The 26,506-nt window shown below is 34.8% G+C and overlaps 2 protein-coding genes and 1 long non-coding RNA gene across 3 annotated transcripts; all 3 read right to left on the bottom strand.

Moving 5' to 3' along the window:
• Positions 1–3,669: 3,669 nt before the first annotated feature.
• On the bottom strand, positions 3,670–4,507 carry LOC127162586 (monocyte chemotactic protein 1B). Its single transcript, XM_051105380.1, has 3 exons — positions 4,314–4,507; positions 4,050–4,173; positions 3,670–3,940 (listed from the first exon to the last, which is right to left on the bottom strand). The coding sequence occupies exons 1-3, from the start codon at positions 4,372–4,374 to the stop codon at positions 3,823–3,825; spliced, it is 303 nt and encodes a 100-aa protein (XP_050961337.1). The 5' UTR covers positions 4,375–4,507; the 3' UTR covers positions 3,670–3,822.
• A 1,374-nt stretch (positions 4,508–5,881) lies between these two features.
• On the bottom strand, positions 5,882–6,731 carry LOC127162585 (C-C motif chemokine 4 homolog). The gene is made up of 3 exons (XM_051105379.1): positions 6,570–6,731; positions 6,297–6,420; positions 5,882–6,183 (listed from the first exon to the last, which is right to left on the bottom strand). The coding sequence occupies exons 1-3, from the start codon at positions 6,631–6,633 to the stop codon at positions 6,081–6,083; spliced, it is 291 nt and encodes a 96-aa protein (XP_050961336.1). The 5' UTR covers positions 6,634–6,731; the 3' UTR covers positions 5,882–6,080.
• Positions 6,732–10,069: 3,338 nt separating this feature from the next.
• LOC127162584 (uncharacterized) lies at positions 10,070–15,998 on the bottom strand. The gene is made up of 3 exons (XR_007827383.1): positions 15,720–15,998; positions 11,883–11,982; positions 10,070–11,215 (listed from the first exon to the last, which is right to left on the bottom strand). It is a non-coding gene; the product is annotated as an uncharacterized LOC127162584 (long non-coding RNA).
• Between the last annotated feature and the right edge of the window lie 10,508 nt (positions 15,999–26,506).

Here is a 26,506-nt window from a genome sequence, read left to right as displayed (position 1 = left end):
TACCATACACAGCTTGTGTTTTTGAAGCCTTTATAACTGTTAGTTACCTGACACATGTTCTCACCATTTTTCGTAAAGTTTTGAGTTTTCGTTTAGGTTTTATAGGCTTTTGGGTATATGTGGCCACGCCCCTTTTCTAAATGACCCCGTTATAGCTAACCAAAGGACAAAATTCCACATTTTTTTGATAATTATTGATCTAGAGAGTCTGGAGAACTGTGCTGCAGTGGTTTGATCGAGATTGAGTGAAAAACCTAGGACTAGTTCGCAAAAGTAGGTTTTTCACATATTTGCGAATAATTAATGAACGGTTTGATTGACAGCAATGGTTCTTGAGGCAAAGTTGCTCAGCATGTGGAGATCTATCAAATGATATGCATATTGTGTGGATGTGTGAAACACCACGTGAGTGAGGCAAGTTACAGAGGCAAAAAACTCGTTAGCGCCAACTAGTGGCCGATTTCTTTCAAAATTCTTACAGTCCTTTAGGGCCATGAGTCAAACATGCCCAGTGAGTTTCGTTCCGATTGACGTCCGTTAACCTTGTCTAATGGGTGCTCAAACTTCATTGGCTGATGGCGGCCATGTTTTTTGAGATACACCAATGTCCTTATAGACCCTTATGGCACATTGGACAAAGACACTACATACCAAGTTTGAGGTCGATCGGACTAACGGTTGCGTAGTTATAGGCATTTTCGTGTTTTTTTCCCTTATAGCGCCACCAAGTGGCAGAGCTATGCAATTTTTTTGATTTGACCAAAGATTGAGCTCTTACATATGCGTACCAAGTTTGGTGAAGATACCTCATTTGGTTCATGAGTTATAGCCATTTTAGTAAAAATGGTCTCCCACCTGACAAACTTTTTGGGGCCCCTTCGCAACGATGAGTCAAAATTTCAACTTTTTTTTAATAATTATTGGTATTCACTGTCCAGAGAACATTTCTGCAGTGGTTTGGTTCCGATCGGGTGAAAAACCTAGGACTAGTTCGCAAAAGTAGGTTTTGGACATAATTAACATTTGCGGAAAAACGGGGCCTCCAGGACCCCAAATCACAGGGGGGTTTTTAAATTTGTATTGATCCAAGGATTCCAAAAATGTTAAAATTTTGAGTCTACGACAAGCGGTTTAGAAGTTATGACCACTTTCGCGTTGTTGATCGCTGTAGCGCCACCTATAGGCCGATTAGGGCGATACTTTGTCACAACGTCCCCACGGGGAGCTCTACCATTTGGCCAAGATTCAGCTCTCTAGGCCCTACGGTTTTGTCTGCACGATCAGTTTTAGCGGAAAATAATAATAATAATAATAAAAAAAATCCTAACAATTACAATAGGGTTTCAGCGCTACGCGCTCGAACCCCTAAATATGAGATGATGCTAATCACAGTTATACTGCCTTTTTTAAATATCATGCAATATTTTATGAGATATAAAATAAAATACATTTAATAAGAATGGACAGTTGTATAAACTAAATAATAACAGTATTTTTTTATGCACAGATGTTGCATTTTCATTTCTGATGCTGTTGCTCCATTACATTCTTTATCAAAGCATCGTCTGGTTTCGCACAAAAGTTGGTTCTTGATATCAAAAGTCCTGAGGGGAAAATGTTCACATTCAATTTAATTTTTTGTTCATTTAAAGTGCCATCATGGACACAATCATTTCTACATTAGGCCTATTTGTGTACTGTATTATTTAAAAGGAGTACATAATTCTTCTAAATCAATGATATGATATTTAGAAGACATGATCTGTGGGTAAGTGGGCTCCTTTCTAACCTTAACTGAAAATGCATAAAATGAGACACTCTGTCCACAAGATCTGTAAGGTCTGGTCTGACAAATCCTTAAATTTAGCAACATTTTGAGGCAATTGTTATAAACAATTCACAAATGCCCCAATAACAGCGGATTTAAAATAGATTTACATTCACGCTATGCATTTGGCCCCAGTTTATGTGGTCAAATGAGCAGCAGGCATGCCAAATGGAGTCCGATTCAGACCGATTCTGTCACACTAGCAATATACTGTATGTCTGTTGTCTATGTCTGCTTCAAACTGGAAAACTGTTCTATGGTCCGATGAGTCCAGATTTGACATTGGAAATCATGGATGTCGTGTCCTCTGGGCTGAAGAGGAGGGAGGCCTTCCAGCGTGTCATCAGCATTCAGCTCAAAAGCCAGCATCTCTGATGGTATGGGGGGGGAGGGGAAACGGTACGGTCAGCTTGCATGTTTTGGAAGTTTCATGTTTCATGCAGTATGAATGCTGAAAGGTGTATAAAGGTTTTAGAGTAACATATGCTCCCCTCCAGACGACGTGTATTTCAGCAAGACAATTCAAATCCACATACTGCAGCTACACTCTTAAAAGTGCTTCACGATGCCATGCCTGTTTTGTTAAAAAAAAAAGTTCCATAAAGAACCTTTAACATCTGAGGAACCTTTCTGTTTCACAAAACGTTCTTTGTGGTGAAAGAAAGTTCTTCAGATTATAAAAAGGTAGGAAATAGGTAGGATTCTTTGTGGAACCAAAACTGGTTCTTCTAGGGCATCGCTGTGAAGAAACTTTTAACGCACCTTCATTTTTAAGAGTTTATAACAACAGCATGACTTCGTAGTAGATCGTTCACCTATAGAGAATATTTGGCACAACATTAAAAGAAAAATAAATCAAAGATGACCACAAACACTTCAGCAGCTGGAAACCTATGGAAGGCAAGAATGGGACCAAATATCAACACCAAAACTCCAGAAATTCATAACCTCGATGCCTAGACATCTCCTCTTTGAAAAGAAGAGGAGATGCTACACCATGGTAAACAACTAATTTGAGATTTGTAGCAGGCATGAAATTTGAAATGAGCTAATTTTGTGTATAACATTGTAAAAAATTCTCAGTTTAAACATCTGTATTGTACTGTGAATAAAATATTGGCTCATGTAATTTGAAAGTCTTTTTAATAAAACGTCTCAGCATTTCCAGAATTTGGGTTGTACTCACCCTCATGTCGTTCCAAACCTATCTCTGGAATATCTAAAAATCCATCGAAAAAGTCGTTTTAGAAATTCACAAGACAACATGAGTTTCTTTCTACACATTTTCTTTTTTCCTTATTTTTGTTTTAGAATACAATTATAATGAAAACAGTCCACTGCAAATTGTAATCTTGTAATCTTAGTTACAGTGGACAAGAAATTTTTAGCATGATTTTATCATCTATAATGCTTTGGGAAAACTTTGCATAACATCTAATGTATTTCAGCATACTTTCATCTATTATCTTTGTCATTTCAAGTCTATCAGACTGAAAACATCCACCATTAGATGGCAGAATATGACTGCAGGACAGTAAAGTACAGTATATAAAAAGCTACATACTCTTGATATTTCATTTTGCTAACTCTATTAACACCAAGTATATAGTATTTTAGTGTTTACATGAGAAGGGAAATGTATTGCTAAAACAGATTTGTTGTCATATTTAGAAAATCCATAATAGACTGATTGAGATTTAAAACAAATGCTAAGTCTCTTCATGATCATACATATACACATTTGAATAAAATTTAATATACTTGTATGAAAATGAGAATAAAAACACTTCTACATTATGATAATTTTATTATTGAAATTTTATTAAAACAACTGAACCCAATCACATAAATTACTCTGTACATAAAATATTTTATATACACACTGGAAACAGTACAAGGTTTAAATATACAATATGAAATACACATTTTAAATAGAAACAGTATAGCTTCTGTTAGACTGTGACTTTTAGAGTTTGTGCTGTGGAAACAGTTGTTTATGCAGCAGCAGTTGTTGTTCCAATTTTTGTTTTTTTGTCCACTTTATCAACATGGTGGTTCACCCAGGTGGTCTCTGGATCTACACAGAACTCCCTCCCTGCATTAGTTTTAAACCTGAGAGGAAAGACACAAAAATAAGACTTAGATCAAAGTTTGTTTAATCTTTTGTCTTGTTCAGATTGACTTTGCAGTTTGAAAATGAGATAATGTTGATGTTACTCACACAATAGCACGTCTGGAACAGTTGCTGCTGGTCTTGTAGTAAGATTTCACTAGTTTTACAGGAATTTTCACATTAGAGAACTCTACACAACACCTTGAGAGTGCTGCTTCAATTGCATCAGTAGCTGAAATACGGAGAAATAAGGCAAAAGTTTACAATTTGATCATGTCACTACATTTTAAATAACTAAATGCAACAAATGAAACTGCCATAAATAATCTGAAAGCAATACATTTTGTCTTCACTAAAAGAAAGAGCACTCACCACTGGTCATCTGCACAGAGCAGAAGATCACCAGGAACAGCACAGACATCAGGCTTCTCATTCTTCAAGATGTTTCTTCACAATGACAGAAAGAATCTGTAGACGTTCTGTAGAGCTTGTAGATCTCAGAGCTGTTGTGTCCAGAATATCGTCTGAGCACCTTCTTATATACATAGTCGGAGACATATTCCTCATAATGCCATTCATGTAAATCCATTTCTGAGTATTAACATTGTAGAATGAGATTCATTTTTAGCACTTCCTTTTCCCTTTTCCATTTTCTGCTTTGTCGCACATGTGAAAATGTGGCAAGTACTTTTCCTTCAGATTCACTGAAAACGTGCTTACGCAAAAGAACCGACAGCTTCCTCTTTTCCAGGTCTGTCAAGCTCAGCATTAACCCAGTCAGCAAATTTAATTTGGCTCAGATCTGACCCAAATCAACAGCTAAATTGTGGCCCATATTAGAACTTATTTGCTGGCCCAGAACTGGTCCACGTCTTTTTAGCTAAACCGGATTAAAACAGTGCCATCATAAAAACAGATATATGAACCTTGTATGTTATTCTTGTATGGCTGAGTTCTGTAAAGGGCCATATTTATTCCAAACATATTTTTTATTTACCCATTACACAGTAAATCTTAAACACATCATAAACACATTTATTAAGGTTTTTTTTTTTTTTTACAAAGGAATTTTAGTAACGAAAGTACAATGCATACACTGTGAAAAACAATTTGTTGAGTGAACTTAAAATAATTTGTTACCTGGCTGCCTTAAAATTTTAAGTTCAGTCAACTCAAAAAAATGTTTATTCAACTTGAAATGTGAAGTTGTACTAGGTGACAAGATACTTGAGTTGATTAAACTAAGGCAGCTGGTTTACTTACCTTGCTTTTAAGTTTAACAAACCCAAATATCTAAGTTGTCCACTTAGTACAACTTAACATTTCAAGTTAAGAGTTTTTAACATTTGCAAACCATCCAGCAAGTGTATTTCTCAAAACAATTATAAGTAAAGAAGAGTCTCCGGAATATTTAAAGATTCATCCAGAGATCTACAAGGTCCTTAAAGAAACTCACAAGACAACATGAGTCGTTCTGCACATTTTCTTATTTTTATTTTTTTTTTACTGCTTTTTTTGTTTAAGGATACAAATATAATGTGAACAGTACATTGCAAATTGTACTTTTGTAATCCTTGTAATCTTATAGTTACAGTAGACAAAGATTTTTGGCATGGTTTTATCATCTATAATACTTTGTGAAAACTTTGCACAATATCCAGTGTTTTCCCGCAAGTTTATTAGACTGAAAATTTCCACCATTAGATGGCAGAATATGCAGGACAGTATTAGGAAGGACATAGTACAGTATTAAAAGCTATACTGTCGATATTTAGTTTTGATAATGAAAAATAATTTGTGTTTACATGAGAAGGGAAATGTGTTGCTAAAATAGATTTGTTTTAGTCATATTTAGAAAATTCATAATAGCCTGAGATATTTAAAACAAATGCTTTTTTCATGAGACTGAACATACCTGTATGCAATAGACAATAAAAACATTAATACATTATAATTTTATCATTGATATTTTATTAAAACAGCTGGACCCAATCACATAAATTATTCTGTAAATAAATTATTTTATATACATATTGGAAACAGCACAAGGTTTAAATGTACAATATGAAATGCACATTTTAAATAGAAACGGAGTAGCTTCCTTTAGACTGTGAGACTCTGAGTTTGTGCTGCAGTTGTTTATGCAGCATTTGTTTTTCTTTTGTCCACTTTATCAACATGGCCGCTCACCCAGGTGGTCTGTGGATCTACACAGAACTCTCTTCCTTTACTTGTCTTAAACCTAAGAGGGAAGACACAAAATAAGATTTATATCAAAGTTTGTTTAATAAATTATCTCATTCAGATATTTCAAACTTTGCAGTTTGAAAATGAGATAATGTTGATGTTACTCACACAATAGCACGCGTGGGACAGTTGCTGCTGGTCAAGTAGTAAGAAGTCACCAGTTTCACAGGAATCTTCACATTAGTGAACTCTACACAGCACTTTGAGTTTGCTGAATCAAGTGCAATAGTAGCTGAAATATGAAGAAATAAGACATAAGTTTTCAATTTGATCATATCACAGCATTTTAAAAATTACCAAATGCAACAAATGAAACTGCCATAAATAATCTGAAAACAAATTTCGTCTTCTTTTAAAAATGAAATTAAAATGAGCACTCACCACTTGAAGTCATCTGCACAGAGCAGACGATCACCAGGAACAGCACAGACATCAGGTTTCTCATTCTTCAAGATGTCTTTTCACACCAACAGAAAGAATCTGTAGACGTTCTGTAGAGCTTCTGTGGAGATCTCAAAGCTGTTGTGTCCAAAGTAACGTCTGAGCACCTTCTTATGTACACAGTCGGTGACATATTCCTCATAAAGACATTTATGCAAGTCCATTTCTGAGAACCAACATTGTAGAATGAGTTTCAATTTTAGGTCTTCCTTTTCCTCTTCCTTTTTCTGCTTTGTCGCTCATGTGAAAATGTGACAAGTACTTTTCCTTCATATTCACTGAAAACATACTTCACCGAAACAATACACAGCTTCTCTTTTCTGGGCCTGTCATGCTCATTAACCCAGTTAGCAAAGTTCTTTTGGCTCAGATCTGACCCAAATCAACAGCTCACCACCTTGGAATTATAAGGTTCTATCTGACACAGTCTGAGCCACAAAAGCATAAAGATTAGGGGTCCATCAATATGGGGTTTTCAATAATCAATTACTAGCCTTTATTGGTTTATTTTTATTTCCTCTAATCATGAACAATTGTTTGTGTATTTGATTGCTAGGCTGTAATGACACATCAAATCCAAGTGAGGATGGCACAACTTGAACAGACAGCTCCACCTTTTGCAAATTTGAATAGGAAGCAAAGCACATTTGATGGCAGAGTTTACATACAATAAATATTTATTGTAATTTTAAAACCAGTTTTGTGAGGTAGACTGAAGAAATGAGGGCCTTGTGAATTAAGGAATTTTCAAACCAATTGATAAATAAGAGTCCCAAAGACTCTTTTGGGAAATTTGGGCATCAGATTTCCACATGGACCCACTAAACAGATATAGTTAATAAATAGGGTTTTTCATTGGCCGATACACTCTAAAAAGTGCTGGGTTAAAAGATAACCCAACCTTAACCCAGCCGCTGGGTAACTATGGGACAGAACCCGGGTTGGGATGTTTTGACCCAAGTGCTGGGTTTAACCATTTGACCCAGAATGCTGGGTTGTTTATTTGACCCAACCAGTGGGTCAGGTTTACGGTGTTGCTGGGTTAAACATAACCTAATCATTGGGTTACTTGTTGTCTTAATGCCTTGCTACCTTGATATTTACCAATAATAATAAATAATCACAAAACAGTGTAAAATTATCGTTGCTTTTCTGCAATACAATTAGAAAAACACACACACAAAAAAAAAATGCAACTGTAAACATCAATTTTCATCAGTTTTATTTCTTTTTAAAACAATTTTCAAATGGGTGCAGCTGTCACACATTTTATCCAACTATTACAGACACATAAAAACAACAACTTTAGTAGATCAGTTAATTTAAAACACAATACTGTACACCACAAGAATTAAAGTGCATAGCGTAGCTGATGCAGCTACCTGAGGGGGAATAAAAAAAAAAAGAACACGAAAATGCACAACATAAAAGTGACGGATCTATCTTTGGATTCGGCACTTCGCAGACATTGACTTGAAAAAAATATGTCCTTAAAAGATCAAATTTAGTACGAAATGACATAATTCTGACAAAACATTACAAATCCATACAGTATGTAAAGCAACACAAGCATTCACTAAAATAGAGGAAGAGTAAAAGGACCTCAAAACAGTGGTGTTGTGGTGCCTGAAGAAGTGGGTATATGCCCCAAATGCAAAATACACGCCGAAAAGACTAACTTACTGACGTCTGAAAGTGATTCTCCGCAGTTTCTGATTAAATCGGTCGGGTTTTCTCTGTATCAGCCTGCCCCTGACATGCCCTCGCACGTAAACAGACAGCATCTGGGTGGAGGAGTGAACGAAGCGGGCGCATTTAGGCACAATCATCAAATATAGGCTGCGTCCGAAAGCCTAGTCAGCTGACTTGCTGCCTCATCAGGCATCGACTTCGAAGGCTGCGAAGGAAATACTAGAAACAGTTTGGACAGACTTCAGAGGCAGCAGAACGTGACGCCATTGCTAGGTTACCTAATGGTTAAGCTGTAGAATTTGTAGAAAAACAATCTTATACAGTTATATATAAATGCTTTAATAATACATAAAGACCTCAATGTCATTACCCACCGAAGGTCTGTGCGTCGGAGAAGGATACATCTATGCTGCCTTCAAAATTCCATCAGAAGGAGGTACCTCCGGAAACAGGAAGTGAAGCAGAATTAGAATTCGGACGTGCCTTGATGCCTTCCTGCCTTGGAATGCTGCCTCCGAAGGCAGCATTTTAGAGCTTTCGGACGCAGCCATATTTAAAAGGAAGCCCGCGTCACTGTCGTTACCGGGTGTTTTTAGGGAATATTTGCATTTACTCACGTGCGCTACCCTGCATTACACCACTGCTTATACACTGCAAGAATTAAAGTGCATAGCGTAGCTGATGCAGCTACCGGAGGAGAAAAAAAACAAACCAAAAAAAAAAGCGCGCGAAAATGCACAACACAAAAGTGACGGATCTATCGTTGGATTCGGCACTTCGCAGACATTGACTTGAAAAAAATATGTCCTTAAAAGATCAATTTTAGTACAAAATGACATAATTCTGACAAAACATTACAAATCCATACAGTAAGCAGACAGTAACTGAACTTACCCCGTATTTCTAACCTATGCCTGTTTTCATGAAGCGTTAAAAAAAAAAAAAGACATGTGTACTTTATATAAATTAAACTTTGCACGTGTACACACACAGTTTTTATTTAACAAAGCGACTGTTGAGGCAAGAAAGTACCTCACTATAGGCTGATACTTAACGTTCATTAATCATTCACAGAAAAAAATGCTAACCCCGCACAGAGACATACCAAATATTGCATTAAACAATGAAATCACTGTGCTTTAAAACACAACTTCTTAAAAAATAAAGGTAAATAATAATATAATCATATTAACTTACCGTATAATCCTACTTGCTGAGAATGGACCTTTATCTCACTTCCTATATCCGGTAAGTGAAGCAGTGTATCCCCACTTCCGGTCCCATCGCAACGCAATGAAAACTAATGGGAGAATCCTCTCTTTCCTTTCTTTCGCCGGTGTTACTGCAGTGTACCTGGCTGCTTTTATTCTAAACAATGACACACTGCCTCAGTTTTCACGATTTCCTGACACAACACGGATGAGATGCGTGGGATGAATTAAGGTCCTTCTAAAATATTACATGTGAGCACGTTCGCATGGAGTATGCATTTCGAAACTGAGGATGTTTAGGCCTACATCTCATATCACCTGCTGAAATGTTCCTATTAATATATTTCTCTTTCAAATGTGCATTCTGAATAATAAATAAATTTAACCTGCTGCAGTCAATTTCTTCTCATTAACAATGTTTTTCTCATCATATTTTATACCCATTTACATTAAAATACATTTTAAATAAACACCCTTACAAAATTAACCATGGATTTACTATAGTTAATGTAGTAACCATGTTATATTTTATTTTATTTTTCCACAGACTGATTTCCATTTGTATTGCCATAGTTTTACTACACATACCATGGTTAATTTTCATAAGAGCGGTATTAAAATAGATGAATGAATACACTGGCGTTGCCTTAAAGAAATAACAATGTTGAACATTTTAGCTAATTAATCTTAGACAGTATAATGCGTTGACAGCGTGATTTGAGTATTAAGAATTTTGGCATAAACGTGAATTACATACAGTGAAATGACTGTGAATGAAAAATGACAGAATAAAGACTAAAATTTAATACAAATGAATAAACATGTTGATTCTGATCTTATTCATCAGGTCTCAAACACACTGCAGCATTGACACAGTGTGGTGAAATCACAAATGTTTACGAGCCATGGGTTTCTCAGATCGGTACGTTGGATTAAAACTACAAGTTCCGTTGCGTTTGGAAAATTCTGTGCACAGTAATCATCAGAATATTTCTTCGCCTGTCTCTGAAAATGTCCGGAGTTTGAAATCATCCTGCAGATGCTCATTTTAACAGGCTTTTATTCAACTAGTGATTACAGCATATTGAAAAATATACATAACCGGAAGAATCGATACACTGCTTCGACAAGCGCTTCCGGTGTTCAATTCCGGTGCGATAAGGGTCCATTAACCAGGCTTTATCTCCACACAGCTGTGTGCTCAGTCTCACCTGAGAAGATCAGTTTCTCCTTCATGAGGTTGACGTCACGACTCGGCCGACATACTACAGCGCTTAGCATGATCTGCTCAGGGTTGTAGCTGCGCATACCACTCATCTTCCACCTGAGGAAAAAACATGACAACACACAGTCAACAAAACACACTTCTGAGGCTTTGAAAGTGCCACAAAGTTCTGCTCATTAAGTATTGGATCTTGAAATATTTGATGAGATAAAGTGACTGAGAACACTTAAAAGGATTAAAGAGCAACACTAAAGTAAAAGCACTAAGAATGATAATTACTGGAACGAAAAATACAAACAGACATAAGAAACAGAACAAATCAAGACCCTAAAATACTCATCCTCATTACCTGATCAGGTGATAGCTGAGCAATTTCAGTGAGCAGCGGAGGACAGGCGCATGCAAAGAGCAGAGGACAGAGAGAAAATGGAAAGTAGGATTCTTCTATTCAAAGAACCCTGGGGAAAAAAAAAAAAAAAAAAAAAAAAAAAAACAACTGTTTTAAATATTGATGATAATAAATGTTTCTTGAACAACAAATCAGCATATTAGAATGATTTCTAAAAGATCATGTGACACTGAAGACTGGACTAATGCTAAAAAATTAAGCTTTGATCAAAGGAATAATCAGATTTTTAAAATATACAAATTGAAAACATTTCAAATATTAAAAATATTTCAAAATGTAACTTTTGCTGTAATTTGGATAAAATAAATGCAGGCTTTGTAAGCAGAAGAGACTTCTTTAAAAACATTAAAAATCTTACTGTTCAAAAACTTTCAACTGGTTGTGTATATCTCTTAAGTCTTAATGTGTCTAAAAGTACTATTTCCAGGAAATTTTTGAAGTATTTCAAAGCTTTTGGAGCCCACAATCCCTTTCCACTTTAGATTTTTCTAATGCAAATGTATGCAACTATTTGCAAATTTAGTTAGTGATGTTGCATCATATATAAAGCATGCCAATTTAAAATCTACAGTATTCTGTGGAATGGGTGGTAAAATGTGTAAAAGTGGGCCAAGATTCTCTACATCCTCCTTGGAAGCTGACAGCATAATTGAATTGGCCTGTGTATTTGAATGTGATTATAGCCGATTGATATAAAAAACTGAAAATTTACTCACCTTGCAAGCTGTCCAGATTGTTTAATTTAACATTATATCACTTGCCCTCCAATGGATCCTCTGCAGTGAATGGGTGCCGCCAGATTGAGAGTTCAAACAGCTAATAAAAACATCAAAATAATCCGTAAGTAATTTACACGACTCCACTCTATCATTTAACATCTTGTAAAGTGAAAAGTTGCATGTTTGTGGAGTGGGCCCTTACACATGGGGCATTGCAAGCCCTCTGGGGCATAAGCCAGGGCTATTTTTGTAGTCAATAATCTCACGAGAAGCTGTCTTTGACACCATCCGTCACCCACCGAGCGATGCCTCACTACTGATCTCTCACTGACAGTGCGAGAATTTAGAGCAGCGTCTCGCTATGGTAAGAGTGCTTCAGGTGAACGTTGGGTGAGTGAGACAGTCACACCACCTGATGCCTTGGCTCATTCCCATAGATATGGTGTGATGGGACAGCACTCACCACCCAACGTTATCCACCACCACCATCCAAGACAGCAATCCCATGAAAAATTGACTACAGATACAAATCCATCAAAATAAAATTAATTTATTTTCCATACAACTATTATTATTATTTTTTTTTTTTAAATTGACAAAAGGGCTTTATTTACAGCATTTTAAACGTCAGAAAGCAACGTTAGTTGCAGCGCTCATTATCCCCTAAACAGCATAATTTAAAATAATTTTTTATTTTGCATTTTACTAGTTTCTTCAATTGAAAATTGTCAAACGGCAGAAAACGCCGTCAGTTGCAGCGCTCATTATCCCCTAAACGGTGTAACTTAAATAATTATTTTTATTTTGCATTTAACTAGTTTCTTTATATGAAAATTGTCAATCGGTGTTATTTACGGTGTTTTAAACTGCAGAAAACGCTGTCAGTTGCGGCGCTCATTATCCCTTAAACTACAAAATTATTTTTGTAGTCAACAATCTCACGAGAAGCTGTCTTTGACACCATCCGTCACCCACCGAGCGATGCCTCACTACTGATCTCTCACTGACAGTGCGAGAATTTAGAGCAGCGTCTCGCTATGGTAAGAGTGCTTCAGGTGAACGTTGGGCGAGTGAGACCGTCACACCACCTGATGCCTTGGCTCATTCCCATAGATATGGTGTGATGGGACAGCACTCACCACCCAACGTTATCCACCACCACCATCCAAGACAGCAATCCCATGAAAAATTGACTACAGATACAAATCCATCAAAAAAAAATTTATTTATTTTCCATACAACTATTATTATTTTTTTTATTTTAAAATTGACAAACGGCTTTATTTACAGCATTTTAAACGTCAGAAAGCAACGTTAGTTGCAGCGCTCATTATCCCCTAAACAGCATAATTTAACGTTATCCACCACCACTATCCAAGACAGCAATCCCATGAAAAATTGACTACATTTTTTTGATGGATTTGCATCGGTTTTTAATTTGTTTTTTTCCATATGACTATTTTTTTATTTAAAAATTGTCAAAATGGCGTAATTTAATTTAAATTAGTTTATTCATTTTGCATATTACTAGTTTTCTGTTTTAAAAATTGTCAAACGGCATTATTTACGGTGCTTTAAATGGCAGAAAATGGCATTAGTTGTGGCGCTCATTATCCCCTAAACGGCGTAAATTAACTATTTATTAATTTTTTTTTTTTTTTTTGCATTTTACTAGTTTTATTATTTGAAAATTGTCAAACGGCATTATTTAATGTCAATTTATTGTCAAACGTCAGAAAGCGCCGTCAGTTGCTGCACTCATTATCCCCTAAACCAGACCTGGGCAAACTCGGTCCTGGAGGGCCGGTGTCCCTGCAGAGTTTAGCTCCAACCCTGATAAAACTCACCTGTTTGTAACTTTCTAGTAAACCTGAAGACACTGATTAGCTTGTTCAGGTGTGTTTAATCAGGGTTGAAGCTAAACTCTGCAAGGACATCGGCCCTCCAGGACCAAGTCTGCATAGGCCTGCCCTAAACGACGCAACTTAAATATATTTATTTTTTTATTTCGCATTTTACTATTTTTTTTTTTTTTTTTATTTTTTTTAAATTGTCAAATGACAAATTTATGGCATTTTAAATGACAGAAAGCAACGTCAGTTGTGGTGCTCACTATCCCCTAAACAGCGTAACTTCAAATTTTTTATTTTGCATTTTACTAGTTTTTTTTTTTTTTTTTTTTTTTTTTTTTTTTATTGTCAAATGGCGTTATTTACGCCATTTTAGACAACAGAAAGCGATGTCAGTTGTGGCACTCATTACCCCCTGAACGGCGTAAATTAACTTTATTTGTTTTTTTTTGCATTTTAATTTTATTATTTGAAAATTGTCAAACAGCATTATTTAATGTCAATTTATTGTCAAACGTCAGAAAGCGCCGTCAACTGCTGCACTCATTATCCCCTAAACCAGACCTGGGCAAACTCGGTCCTGGAGGGCCGGTGTCCCTGCAGAGTTTAGCTCCAACCCTGATAAAACTCACCTGTTTGTAACTTTCTAGTAAACCTGAAGACACTGATTAGCTTGTTCAGGTGAGTTTAATCAGGGTTGAAGCTAAACTCTGCAAGGACGTTGGCCCTCCAGTCTGCACAGGCCTGCCCTAAACAACGCAACTTAAATATTTATTTTTTTATTTCGCATTTTACTAGTTTTATATTAAAAAAAAAAAAAAAAAAAAGGGTCAAACTGCATTTTACTAGTTTTTTTTTTTTTTTTTTTATTTTAAAAATTTTGCGTTATTTACAGCATTTAAATGACAGAAAGCAGTCAGTTGCAGCACTCATTATCCCCTGAATTTTGATTTTTTTTTTTTTTTATTTTACTAGTTTTATTTAAAAAAAAAAAAAAAAACTGGGGTTAAACTGCGTTATTTATGGCATTTTAAACGACAGAAAGCGCAGTCAGTTGCGGCACTCATTATCCCCTAAACAGCACACCTTAAATTAATTTGCATTTTACTATTTTGTATTTTAAAAATTGTCAAACTGCGTTATTTACAGCATTTAAATGACAGAAAGCGATGTCAGTTGCGGCACTCATTATTAAAAATTCATTTAAGTTACACCGTTTAGGGGATAATGAGTGCTGCAACTGACAGCGCTCTCTGTTGTACAACACCGTTTTAGGGCAGAACTGGGCAATCTCTTTTTAGCTCCAACCCTGATAAAACTCACCTGAACAAGCTAATCAGTGTCTTCAGGTTTACTAGAAAGCTACAAACTGGTGAGTTTTATCAGGGTTGGAGCTAAACTCTGCAGGGACACCGGCCCTCCAGGACCCAGTCTGCCAAGTTCTGCCCTAAACGGTGTTGTATGACAGAGAGCGCTGTCAGTTGCGGCACTCACTGTCCCCTAAACTGGCATAACTTAAATGATTTTTTTTTATTTTGTATTTTACTAGTTTTATTTAAAAATTGTCAAATTGCGTTTTTTACGGCATTTAAATGACAGAAAACGACGTCAGTTGCGGCACTCATTATCCCCTAAACGGTGTAACTTACGTTTATTTTTTTTTATTTTGCATTTTACTAGTTTCCTTATTTGAAAATTGTCAAACGGCATTTTAAACGACAGAAAGTGCCGACAGTATAGGCGCTCATTATCCCATAAAATGTGTTATTCAAAATTATATATTTTTTTATTTTGCATCATACTAGATTTTTTTTTTATTATTATTTGAAAATTGTCAAACAGCGTTATTTACGGTGTTTTAAAACTAATTTAGGCCTTCAGGTCACGTCGGTATTTGGTCATGCAGCACTTTAATTGAGGTTAACACTACTGACGTTACTACTTTTGTTGCGGTTGTTGTTTAACGTTACATTTTCTCACTCACCACAAGACAGGAGCGGCTGACTCTTCTTTTTCCATCAAATCCGCGAATCCGTGAGTTGCCTCTAGTAGACACGCATCGCACATGGTTTGTGTTCTCATGGTAGTAGCCAATCGCTTAATCGCTCGTTTGCAGCGTTGATTCGGGCGTATTTCTTCTCTTCTCTATAATCATCGTGTAGCGTGCGGTGGAGAGCAGATTCTCCCAGTCGATACCACTTTTCGTCCCACTGACTTCCATTCAGAAACGCAAACGCGTGCAAAAGTTTGGCGTTCTGCTGCACTGCACATTTAAAGCTTCGTGAACTGTGACCTCGCACTTCGTATCACGTGAAACCGTGTGACCAATAGCAGATCGATACGTCATTTTTGTCACACTGTACAACAATACTTTTTTTTTTTAATTGTAGTAAGGGCTACGTTTATGGTTGGGGTAGGTGTAGACGTTATAAAACACAGTCTAACAGCTAGAACAATTCATTTCATTGTTAGTTTCTGTCGGAGTTGTACCCCTTGGGAAAAACGAGTCTTTTCAAACCTTCCGCCTGATGAGGAGACCAGTGAAGAATCCAGAATGTTCGATCAAGTGGAAAAATAAACAAACCTGGGTTAAAACAACCCAACCCACTTGACTCAGCATGATCAACACAACTGTGTGTTTACAGTACATCAAACAACCCAGAATTTTGACCCAGCACAATTAACCCAACAATGTGTTCACAGAAATAACCCAGCACTTTTTAGAGTGTAAAGATAAAGAAGAAAAGAACCAATATAATACTGACATACAGGAACTGCTGTTCTGATCAGTTCTGATGTCACAGTATGATACATTTTTGGTACAGCAGTGGAAAAAAAAAAACATAAAATTGCATTTGTTTTAATAAACACTGGTTTACTGAGCAATTTGTGGCTCTGTCTTTAAATAAATTAAATTATAATTACAATTTTCTTAAGGATATAAAAAAAAGAAAAAAAAAAGGAGCCATATTAATTGCACATTACTACAATATTAAAGGCTATACAATTACCAACAGAGACCTAACTATTAAATGAAATTTCTGTTTATTTATTTATATATAATAATAAACACTAAAAAAGTTTTCTAAATCTAATTATAAAATTATGTTTCTTTGTTTTATTGACAGATGTAAAACGTACTCTAATTAATATATAACTACTAAAGAAAAGGGATGGTCGTATTGCAACATTGTAACATTACTTGTCTGTCACGCCACATCAAAGAGTGTCAAAAAGCCATTTATCAACTGAATTTCCTGGTACAACAGACATAATTTTAAAGATGAGACTTTGTTTCTTTTCTAAAATAACCAAACACAAGACAGGAGGCAATGTATAATGAACCGCACTTACCAGTTGCGTGGTGGACCAGCAATATACCTCAATACAAATAGTCATCCAAAATAATATTCCCTCCAATTCTAATGTCATAGCAAAACATACATGGTGAAAATTTGGCTCATATATGCTTTGCCATGCCATGCTGCTCATTTTTAATAATCTTTTTTCACAACTGTTGCGATGAATCAAAAAAAGATCTTCCATAGAGCTTCTACCAAACTTTCACCATGATGGTAGAATATGACCGCAGGACTGTACCAGGAAGGACATCCCTTATGAAAAAGAAGTTTATTCAAGTGTGCTATTGGTATCCTTTTTTAAACTAAAAATAGGAAAGTATACTTTTAGTCTATTTTTTATGTACTTCTCAGAAATGGGCTTTATGTTCCTCTCAAAATATACTTAAAATGACATTTAAGTATACATGACTTATACTTAGAAAAAGTCTAAATATATTTGAGCTATATGTTTTCATTGTTATACGTTAGGGAGCACTAGCACACATCTTCTGTACAGAATTTCCAAAAAACACAAGTGAAGAAGAAACTGAAACAACAGATGCTTCCACATGTAATTAACACAATTATCAGACATAAAACATCATCAAAACTGTGTAACGTTGGGGAATAAAATGTAGACCCATGAAGAGGTAATAATGACTGTCAAGCTTTGGGGTGTTGATCAACTCAATCTACGTTTTGATTATCATTCTGAATCCAATGCGTAGTCTTTTTTCAGCTTTTTGTTCAAAATGTAGGGTTTTTTTTTTTCTTATTATTTATGAAACTTACTCACATTTAAGTGTTTAAAAAAGAATGCATGAAGCTAGAATAAAATGTTTTTGTTTACAAGCAGATACCCTGTTCTTTCTTTTGATGTTTTGTATGTTCAGATATTCATATAACAAAACATATACAAATTAATACCTAGATAGGGACAAAGTATGATGTAAGGTTCACTTAAAGAAAACTTACGAGTATACTTGCAGTATAAAACTGCTAAACTAGTAGTTTCCTGAGACTATACTTCAAAGTGTACTAAAAGAGCTACTACAAGTGTTTAATTAGTAAACTATCAGTATACATATAAGTTCACTTTTAGTATAGTTGCAGTACAAGGTAAAAACTTTGATGTAAACTAGTTGTGTACTCAAAGTTTACTACTGTTATAGTTAAAAGTATACTTTTATATACTAGAAAGTGGGCCAATTTAGTCCCAAGGAGTATTTAAGTAGTACACTTACAAGTATACTACTAGTACACTGATATTTGTATACTTACTACATAAAGTATATTAAAATATACTTGAACTTTACTTAAGTATACTTAATAAAATAAACTTGAAGTATACTAATTTTTGGTAAGGGATAGCATATGGTATATACTGTTGATATTTCATTTAGCTAATTCTATCAACACCAAGTATATAGTATTTGAGTGTTTACATGAGAAGATAAATATTTTGCTAAAAGTGATTTGTTTTAGCACTATTTTATTTTAGACAATTCATGATAGTCTGACTGAGATATTTAAAACAAATGCTTTGTTTCTTCATAATAACACATACACACACACAAACACACACATTTTAATAAAACTTAATATACATGTATGCAACAGAGAATAAAAAACATTACTATGTTATGAACATTTTATCACTGATATTTTATTAAAACAACTGAACCAATCACATAATTTTTTCTGTAAATTATACATATGTGACCCTGGACCACAAAACCAAAAAAGGCTTAAGTAGCTTGTGTATTTGCAAATAGCCAAAAATAAATTGTATGGGGCAAAATTATTGATTTTTCTTTTATGCCAAAAATCATTAGAATATTAAATAAAGATATGTTCTGTGAAGATATTTTGTACATTTTCTACCACAAATATTTGAAACCTTAATTTCAGATTAGTAATATGCATTGCTAAGAACTTCATTTGGACAAATTTAATGGCAATTTTCTCAATATATAGATTATTTTGCACCCTCATATTCCAGATTTTCAAATAGTTGTATCTCGGCCAAATATTGTCCTGTCTTAACAAACCATACATGAATGGAAGCAAGCAGCTTCTTTTAGACTGTTGTTCTTTTGTCCACTTTATCAATATAGCCGCTCACCCAGGTGGCCTCTGGATCTACACAGATCTCTCTCCCTGAAACTGTCTTAAACCTGAGAGGTAAGACACAAAAATAAGACTTAGATTAAAATTAGTTTGAGTGTCTGAATCAGATTAACTTAGCAGTTTGAAAATGAGATAATGTTGATGATACTCACACAATAGCGCGTGTGGGACAGTTGCTGCTGGACCAGGAGTAAGATGCCACCAGTTTCATGGGAATCTTCATCCTAGAGAACTCTGGACAGCACTTTAAATGTGCTGCTTCAGCTGAAATATGGAGAAATAAGACAAAAGTTTTCAATCTGATAATGTCACCACATTTTAAATAACCAAATGCTACAATTGAAACTGCCATAAATAATCTGAAAGCAATATATTTTGTTTTCATTCAAAAAAAAAAATGACAAAGAGCGCTCACCACTGGTCATCTGCACAAAGCTGAAGATCACCAGGAACAGCAGAGAGATCAGATGTCTCATTCTTCAATGATCTTTCCTCACGCTGACGCAAAATAAGTTCCTTACAGCTTCAAGCTTTCTGTTAAAGTTACAAAGGCTTGAATAAATAAAACACTACTTAACTTTTTTTTTTTTTCCTTTTCCCCAGTCAGTCTCATTTAGAATCAACAATATCAAAAATAAAATTTCAAATTCTTGCCTTACGCTTTATTACATTCACACTGCCTTTTTTTAGTTTACATTTGGATGCTTAATGGATCTGGTATTAACAAGTTTTTCAGTATTCAATTTAACTATATTTCACAATCATCCCTAAAATTTGCAAACCAGGAAGTGCATTTCTTAAAACAATTCATGCAATGAGTTACCTGCAAAAGTCATTGTTAATGAACAAGATGGTTAAAAATGCTGTCATGGTATCAGTTTAACACTGTATTCTGACAGTATTTCCTGATGTAATGTTTTGATACCAAAAATGCACAAGGTTGTACTTTTTTTTCTGTTTTGCATACATAACAGATCATTGACTACCTCACCAATGTCACTCCTTATATTCACAATCTATAACAATAGTCAGAGTATCATTCTATTTTAAACAATTTCTTATTTAATTCACAGATTTCACCTGTATGCCCAATAACAAGAGAAAATGAAGAAGCAGGAGAATTGCGTCTGTTCTAATGATATAAAGCTGGTGCATCAAAACACTTACTAATTTTCATCCAACATGATCATGCCAAAATAAACTAACCTTTGTATTATCCATACAAAAGTCACTACACAGTCAGCATTTCACAACTTAAACACAAATAAAAACCTTTTCGACTGTTAACTGAGAGCCATGCTCATAAAAAAAAAATTATTATATTATATAAGAGATTTTACACCAACATTCTTGGTCTATCCATTTCTAGGTATGAAGTTGTAGAAAGCTTAAAATGTAAAAAGTTCAGTTAAAAACAACTACCCCTGCAGGTATGAACAGTGTGAATCATGCCAAAAAATAACCTGCCATGGTTAAAAAAAATGTATAGATCAAGAAAGTGCCTTTATTGTGATGATCATGTTATGTCAAAATGTTTAGATTATTATTCAAAATGGATCTGACCTGAAATAAATTCAATCAGACAAGCCAAAAAGATAAACAATTTGTCTGATATTCTTTCTGTATAATTGTAAATGATGTACTATAATAATTTTCATTTTATGCAAATTTACACGAATATACACACATTCAATAGTTTGACACCTAATAATATCCATGCATTTTAATATTCTTTTACATTGTCAGCCTTCACATGTCAGCACATTGAGTGCTAATTGTGAACAGGTTTAACATATAGTAGATTTTTCATTATGTCTTGAAATATTATATATAAGGTGACACAGCAAGTAATATATTTATTAAGAAAGGACAGTTTAATTAATTTTGTGCATATGTATTATGTTTTCCGTTTCCAAGCTGCTCCATTACACTCTTTATCCAAGCCTCATGTGGTTTCACACACAATTTTGAACCTTTATGTGTCATAACCCTAAAGGGGAAAAGTTCGCTTTCAAAAAGTGTTGAAAGTGCTGGCATGCACAAAATCATTTTATCATTCATCTATAATTTATCCGTAAAAGAGCACATTTCTATATTCCAGAGTTTACACTTATAGATACTTACAGAATGCCTGTGACAGGGCAACGTGAACTTATTTTCAAAGCACTGACAATTCTTTTGACTGGAATTTTAAAGCCAATAAAACTACTCTTATGCAATTATGATAGCCAGAAATGGGTTTATCTGAATGTCTCTATGTGGTATAAGTCTATGTGAAGCTGCTCAGACACTCTACAGAACTCCTACAGATTCTTTCTGTCATTGTGAAGAAACATTTTGAAGAATGAGAGGCCTGATGTGTGTGCTGTTCCTGGTGATCTTCTGCTCTGAGCAGATGACTTCACAATGTAAGGGCTTTCATTTTAAAACAAGACAAAATATATTGTTTTCAGACTATTTATGGCATGTTTAGTTTCATTTGTTGCATTTGCACAGGTTTGGCTAATGTTTTATAGGTTTTATACCCTCATCTCACCAACAGCTATTAAAAATGTAGTTCCTGAGAGGTGTTTAGTTTTAGCTCCTTATTATCCTCATCCTTTTTTTCTTCTTTGTCTCTCATATGAAAATGCTCTTGCTTCGGGCCTATTAAACTGTATTAAAATGAGCAAAATCTGAAGATTTTATTATAAAATTTGAATTGTGCTGTCACTAAATATCAGGTGCTTAATCTTGACCCCTTCACTTGCATATAAACCCAAAGACCTAACCGGTTCAGGTGCATTTAATTAAAGTGCTAAACTTAAGATGTTGGACCACCAGAAACAAGACGAGAACCGCTGCTCTAAGAAAAACTGATTCTTGTTTCTAGTGACACCTGTTGGTCTAATAGAGAAGTTAGAATAACAAACTGAATCACAGAATTAAAAGATGCAAATAATAACAACAGTATTTCAATTAAACTTAACACATACTACTTCAGTGTGATTTCTGGTCAGACAAACCCTTAAATTTAGCAACATTTTGAGGCTTTTGTTATAAACAATTCACAAATGTCTCCAATAACAGTGGATTTAAAATAGATTCACATTCACTCTATGCAGTTTATGTGGTCATATGACCAGCAGGCATGCCAAATGGAGTCATTCAGACCGATTCTGTCACACTAGCAGTATTTGTCGTTGTCATGTACGCATTTTGATTAGACGGTGGGAAAACACCCCCAAATGATTTTGCTGTACTTGGACACAGATTTCCTATTTTGTAAGAAGCATTTACATAATGCTTTAGCATTAATACAAATGCATTATGTTACTAGAAGTGACACAAAATGGAAGTACTGTTCAATCTAGTGATTGTTATAGGTCATCTTGTCATTTTAGAAAACCCGACTAGAGGGTTTGCACTTAACCCTGCTGAAAAAACAATAGACACCATCACAAAATTTGTAATGGTTTTACTGGTCATAATGGGACTTGTATTGGTTTTAATGGAGACTGTAATGGTGCCTGTTGATCTCTAGTGGTAATTGGTCACCTTCTACTGGTGGCTTGTTAAAACCAGTAAATCCTAATGGAATATGTCCCAAAACACACTACAGAAAACCATTTTTTAATATTTGAATGGTTAAAATGGTGATGGTTTGTAATGTTTGTAATGGTATTTGTAGTGCAAACCATTAGAATTGTCTGTGATGGTTCTGTAAGAGTTTAAATAGAGTTTAACAGAGGTTATGTTGGGAAAATGAATGCTGATGTTATACTTGAATATTCAATGTTAATTCAGCAGTATCCATTCTGTGTTTTTGGATATTGTTGTGAGGACTTTTAAGGTGTTAAGAAGGGTTTGTCTGAGGGTTTTATTTTATTAATCTTCTATCTTTCTTAGTATTAAAGCGCCGAAAGCACCCACAAACAAGTATTACAGTTCTGTTGTTTTTTTCAGCAGGGAAGTCACGGGTTTGGTCAGTTAACTGGATGTACAGCCGTACTGGTGATAATCAGATGTAAACGACAGCATGAATTACACTGTTAATGCACTACTGCATATGTTGTTCTGCTAATTTATGCTAATTTATGCTGTCTAAAACACATGGAAGCTGCTAAATCATATAGGACTATTCTATATTCTAAATCCTATAAGCAGGAAAGGGCACAACATTTTGACAAACTAAAGTTAATAGGTGGTAAAGATACATACAAGCAGTAATAATAAGATATTAGCCTAATATTTCACTTCCTGAACAGAAATGATAAGAATAAGCACGAATGCCATCAAGGTTTTTGCCCTGGAAATCATGGTTCAGTTTTGCCAACCACATACGACTTTTGTTCCTCAGACAGTTTTTTTTTTTTTTTCTTCTGCTTGATTTGTTATAACATTTGGCAGTCTATAGTACTCCAAATGTTTTTCCCTGTCCGACCAATTAGTACAGTCCAAAACATGACAATAATTGACCATTTTCAGCAGCAACAATCAGAAAAATATGCAAGTTCTGTTCGGTTCAGTGGCATTGTTTACATTTATTGCCACCAATATGATGCGTCATAAAACCACACTATATTGTACCTCAGGAAAACATAACAGATCTTTGATTATTTTACCAATACCACTGTTTATTTTCACAAATCATTGCAAGAGTCAAAATATCATTCTATTTTAAATGGTTTCATTTTTAAATTTACACATTTACCCTGTAGATCTAATAACAGGAAAAAATGAAAAAGCAGGAGCATCTTGTTTGCTCTGTCACAGCTCCTTTGATGGTACGAATCTGGTGCATTAAAGCTCTTTGATTGCTTTAAAGCTCTTCAATCGCCATCTGATATGAAATGCCAAAATAAACCAACCTTTGCATTGTCCACAAAATCATTACACAGTCAGCATTTCACAACTCAGCTTCAGGGTAAATAAACCCTTTATGGTTGTTAACTGACAGCCATACTCATGAAAAAGAAAAATCTCATTGATGTGTCCAAAATGACATCTGAGCATTTATATTATAAGACAGAATTTTCATCTAAAGACATTCTTGTCAATCCAAATCTGAGAATAAATATTTTGTAGAAATTATAATACAAAGTACAAATAGTACAAAGTGCTGGGACCCTGTTGTTTTTCTTTCATCTTTTTTTTGTTTGTTTGTTTGTTTGTTTGTTTGCTGTTGTGCATGTGAGAATGTGGAAATCTCTTATAAATGACATGCTAATTGCAGTATTGCTGTTTTTTCTCTATGAGTATTTATGCTAATTTACAAGAATATACACACATTCAAAGAAGGTTGACACTGTTGAGATACCTGTTAATATCCATGTGATGTCAAAATCATTATTTTTTTGCATTGTATCAGATGTATTTGTGTTCTCAAGCTTCTCCATTACACTCTTTATCCAAGGCTCATCTGGTCTCACACAAAATTCTAAACCTTTATGTGTCGTAACCCTGTGGGGGGAAAATTCACATTCAAAATGTGTGTTTAAAGTGCTGGCATGCACACAATCATTTTATCATTCATTGATAATTCACCTATAAAGGAGCACATTTCTATATTTCAGAATTTAAATACTTACACAATGCCTGCAACAAAGCAAGTTGAACCTGTCTTGAGAGCACTGACAATTTTACTGGCTGGAATTTGGAAGTCAATAAAATTAAAGCAACACTTCTCAGGAACTGCAATAGCAACACCTGTTGGTGAGATTAAAAATAGTTTTAGGAGAGAATGGGTATAAAACCAACATTAACCAAACCTGTGCAATTGCAACAAATGAAACTAAACATGCCATAAATTGTCTGAAAACAATATATTTTGTCTTGATTCAAAAAGAGGGCCCTCACTTGCTGAAGTCGTCTGCTCAGAGCAGAAGATCACCAGGAACAGCACACACATCAGGCTTCTCATTCTTCAAGATGTTTCTTCACAATGACAGAAAGAATCTGTAGAAGTTCTGTAGAGCTTGAAGATCTCAAAGTTGTGTCCAGAATAATGTCTGAGCAGCTTCACATTGACGTATTCCACACAAAGACATTCAGATAAACCCATTTCTGGACATCAAAATTGCATAAGAGTTTTTAGCTCCTCCTTATTATCCTTGTCCTTCATTCTGCTTTGTCATGATTCAGGAAAACACACAGCTTTCTCTTTTCAGACTTTTGAAGCTCAGCATTAAATGGACAAAATCTTGAACGCTTTGCTCACAAGTAAACCCAAAGTCCTTGATTAACTGGTTCAAGTGTGTTTAATTAAAGCACTAAACTTAAGATGTCGGACCACCAGAAACAAGCCTGAGAACTACCACTCTAAGAAAACACAACCATTCTTGTTTATAGTGACAAATGTTGGTCTAATAGAGAAGATAGAATAATAATAAACTGAATCACTAAATAAAAATATGCAAATATAATGACAGGAAAATGGCATTCATTTTCATTTGCAGTTAGTGAGTAGTCTAATAGTTAGTGAGTATTTGAGTCAGACTAAAATAGTAATTGGGTCATTCCAGCTGGAATCATCAAATTTTGGAAAAGTTCCCCACCTGACCTCCTCAGATTTGTCTGAAAAAAATCCATGTGATGGGTAATATATCATATATTACCCAATAGATCATATACAAAATTTCAGATCTCTACTGTGCGTACTTTTTTCACAAAAAATCTGTAAAAACTTTTTTTTTTACCCCGTTTTGGCATCACAGTCTGAGTGACCATGTTCAGACTGAAATATCTCCAGAACTAGTTGTGCCAGGTCCATGAAATTTTCTGGGCTAAGAGTCCAATCCAGAACTGCATGAATTACAACTCACAGCATTGTTACTGAATTTATACCTAAATGCTGACCCTCTACTTTTTTTGAAACTATTACTTTACGGGATTTCAGATGTCCATAGAAACCTAAATTTTCAATGTATAAGCATCAAACTTGGTAAAGAGCATATTGTTATTGATAAAATATAAAGAAAATTGGGATGGGGTTTTGCCTCATTTTTCTGTAATGATTGTTTTAAATTGTTTTAATGATTGTTTCGTCACTGATCCTATTGTTCACTTTTGCTATTCAACTTGGTATGGGCATTTCAACAGAATTTATTAATGTTCCATACAAAAAATACAAAATACAAAAAACGTACTTCCAGACATGAGTCACTTTAATAATGTATACCATCAACACAAATAAATGTGTGACATAACAGTTACTGAAAGTTGTTCATGAAAGTGTCTGAATCCACAGTTTAATTTTCTTTTATGACATAGCATCATCCAGTGGAAGTAACTGGCACATCAGTTTTCATTATGATGTGCT

The sequence above is a fragment of the Labeo rohita genome, unplaced genomic scaffold (genome assembly GCF_022985175.1).
Source record: "Labeo rohita strain BAU-BD-2019 unplaced genomic scaffold, IGBB_LRoh.1.0 scaffold_977, whole genome shotgun sequence".
NCBI lineage: Eukaryota > Metazoa > Chordata > Actinopteri > Cypriniformes > Cyprinidae > Labeo > Labeo rohita.
This window is presented reverse-complemented; position numbering and strand designations above follow the sequence as displayed.

Coding starts and splice junctions, on each gene's coding strand:
- LOC127162586 (XM_051105380.1), bottom strand. CDS start 4,374: ATGAGAAGCCTGATGTCTGTGCTGTTCCTGGTGATCTTCTGCTCTGTG. Junction 4,174..4,313: donor CTCTGTGCAGATGACCAGTG/GTGAGTGCTCTT, acceptor TCCGTATTTCAG/CTACTGATGCAATTGAAGCA. Junction 3,941..4,049: donor TGTTCCAGACGTGCTATTGT/GTGAGTAACATC, acceptor CTTTCCTCTCAG/GTTTAAAACTAATGCAGGGA.
- LOC127162585 (XM_051105379.1), bottom strand. CDS start 6,633: ATGAGAAACCTGATGTCTGTGCTGTTCCTGGTGATCGTCTGCTCTGTG. Junction 6,421..6,569: donor TGTGCAGATGACTTCAAGTG/GTGAGTGCTCAT, acceptor TTCATATTTCAG/CTACTATTGCACTTGATTCA. Junction 6,184..6,296: donor TGTCCCACGCGTGCTATTGT/GTGAGTAACATC, acceptor CTTCCCTCTTAG/GTTTAAGACAAGTAAAGGAA.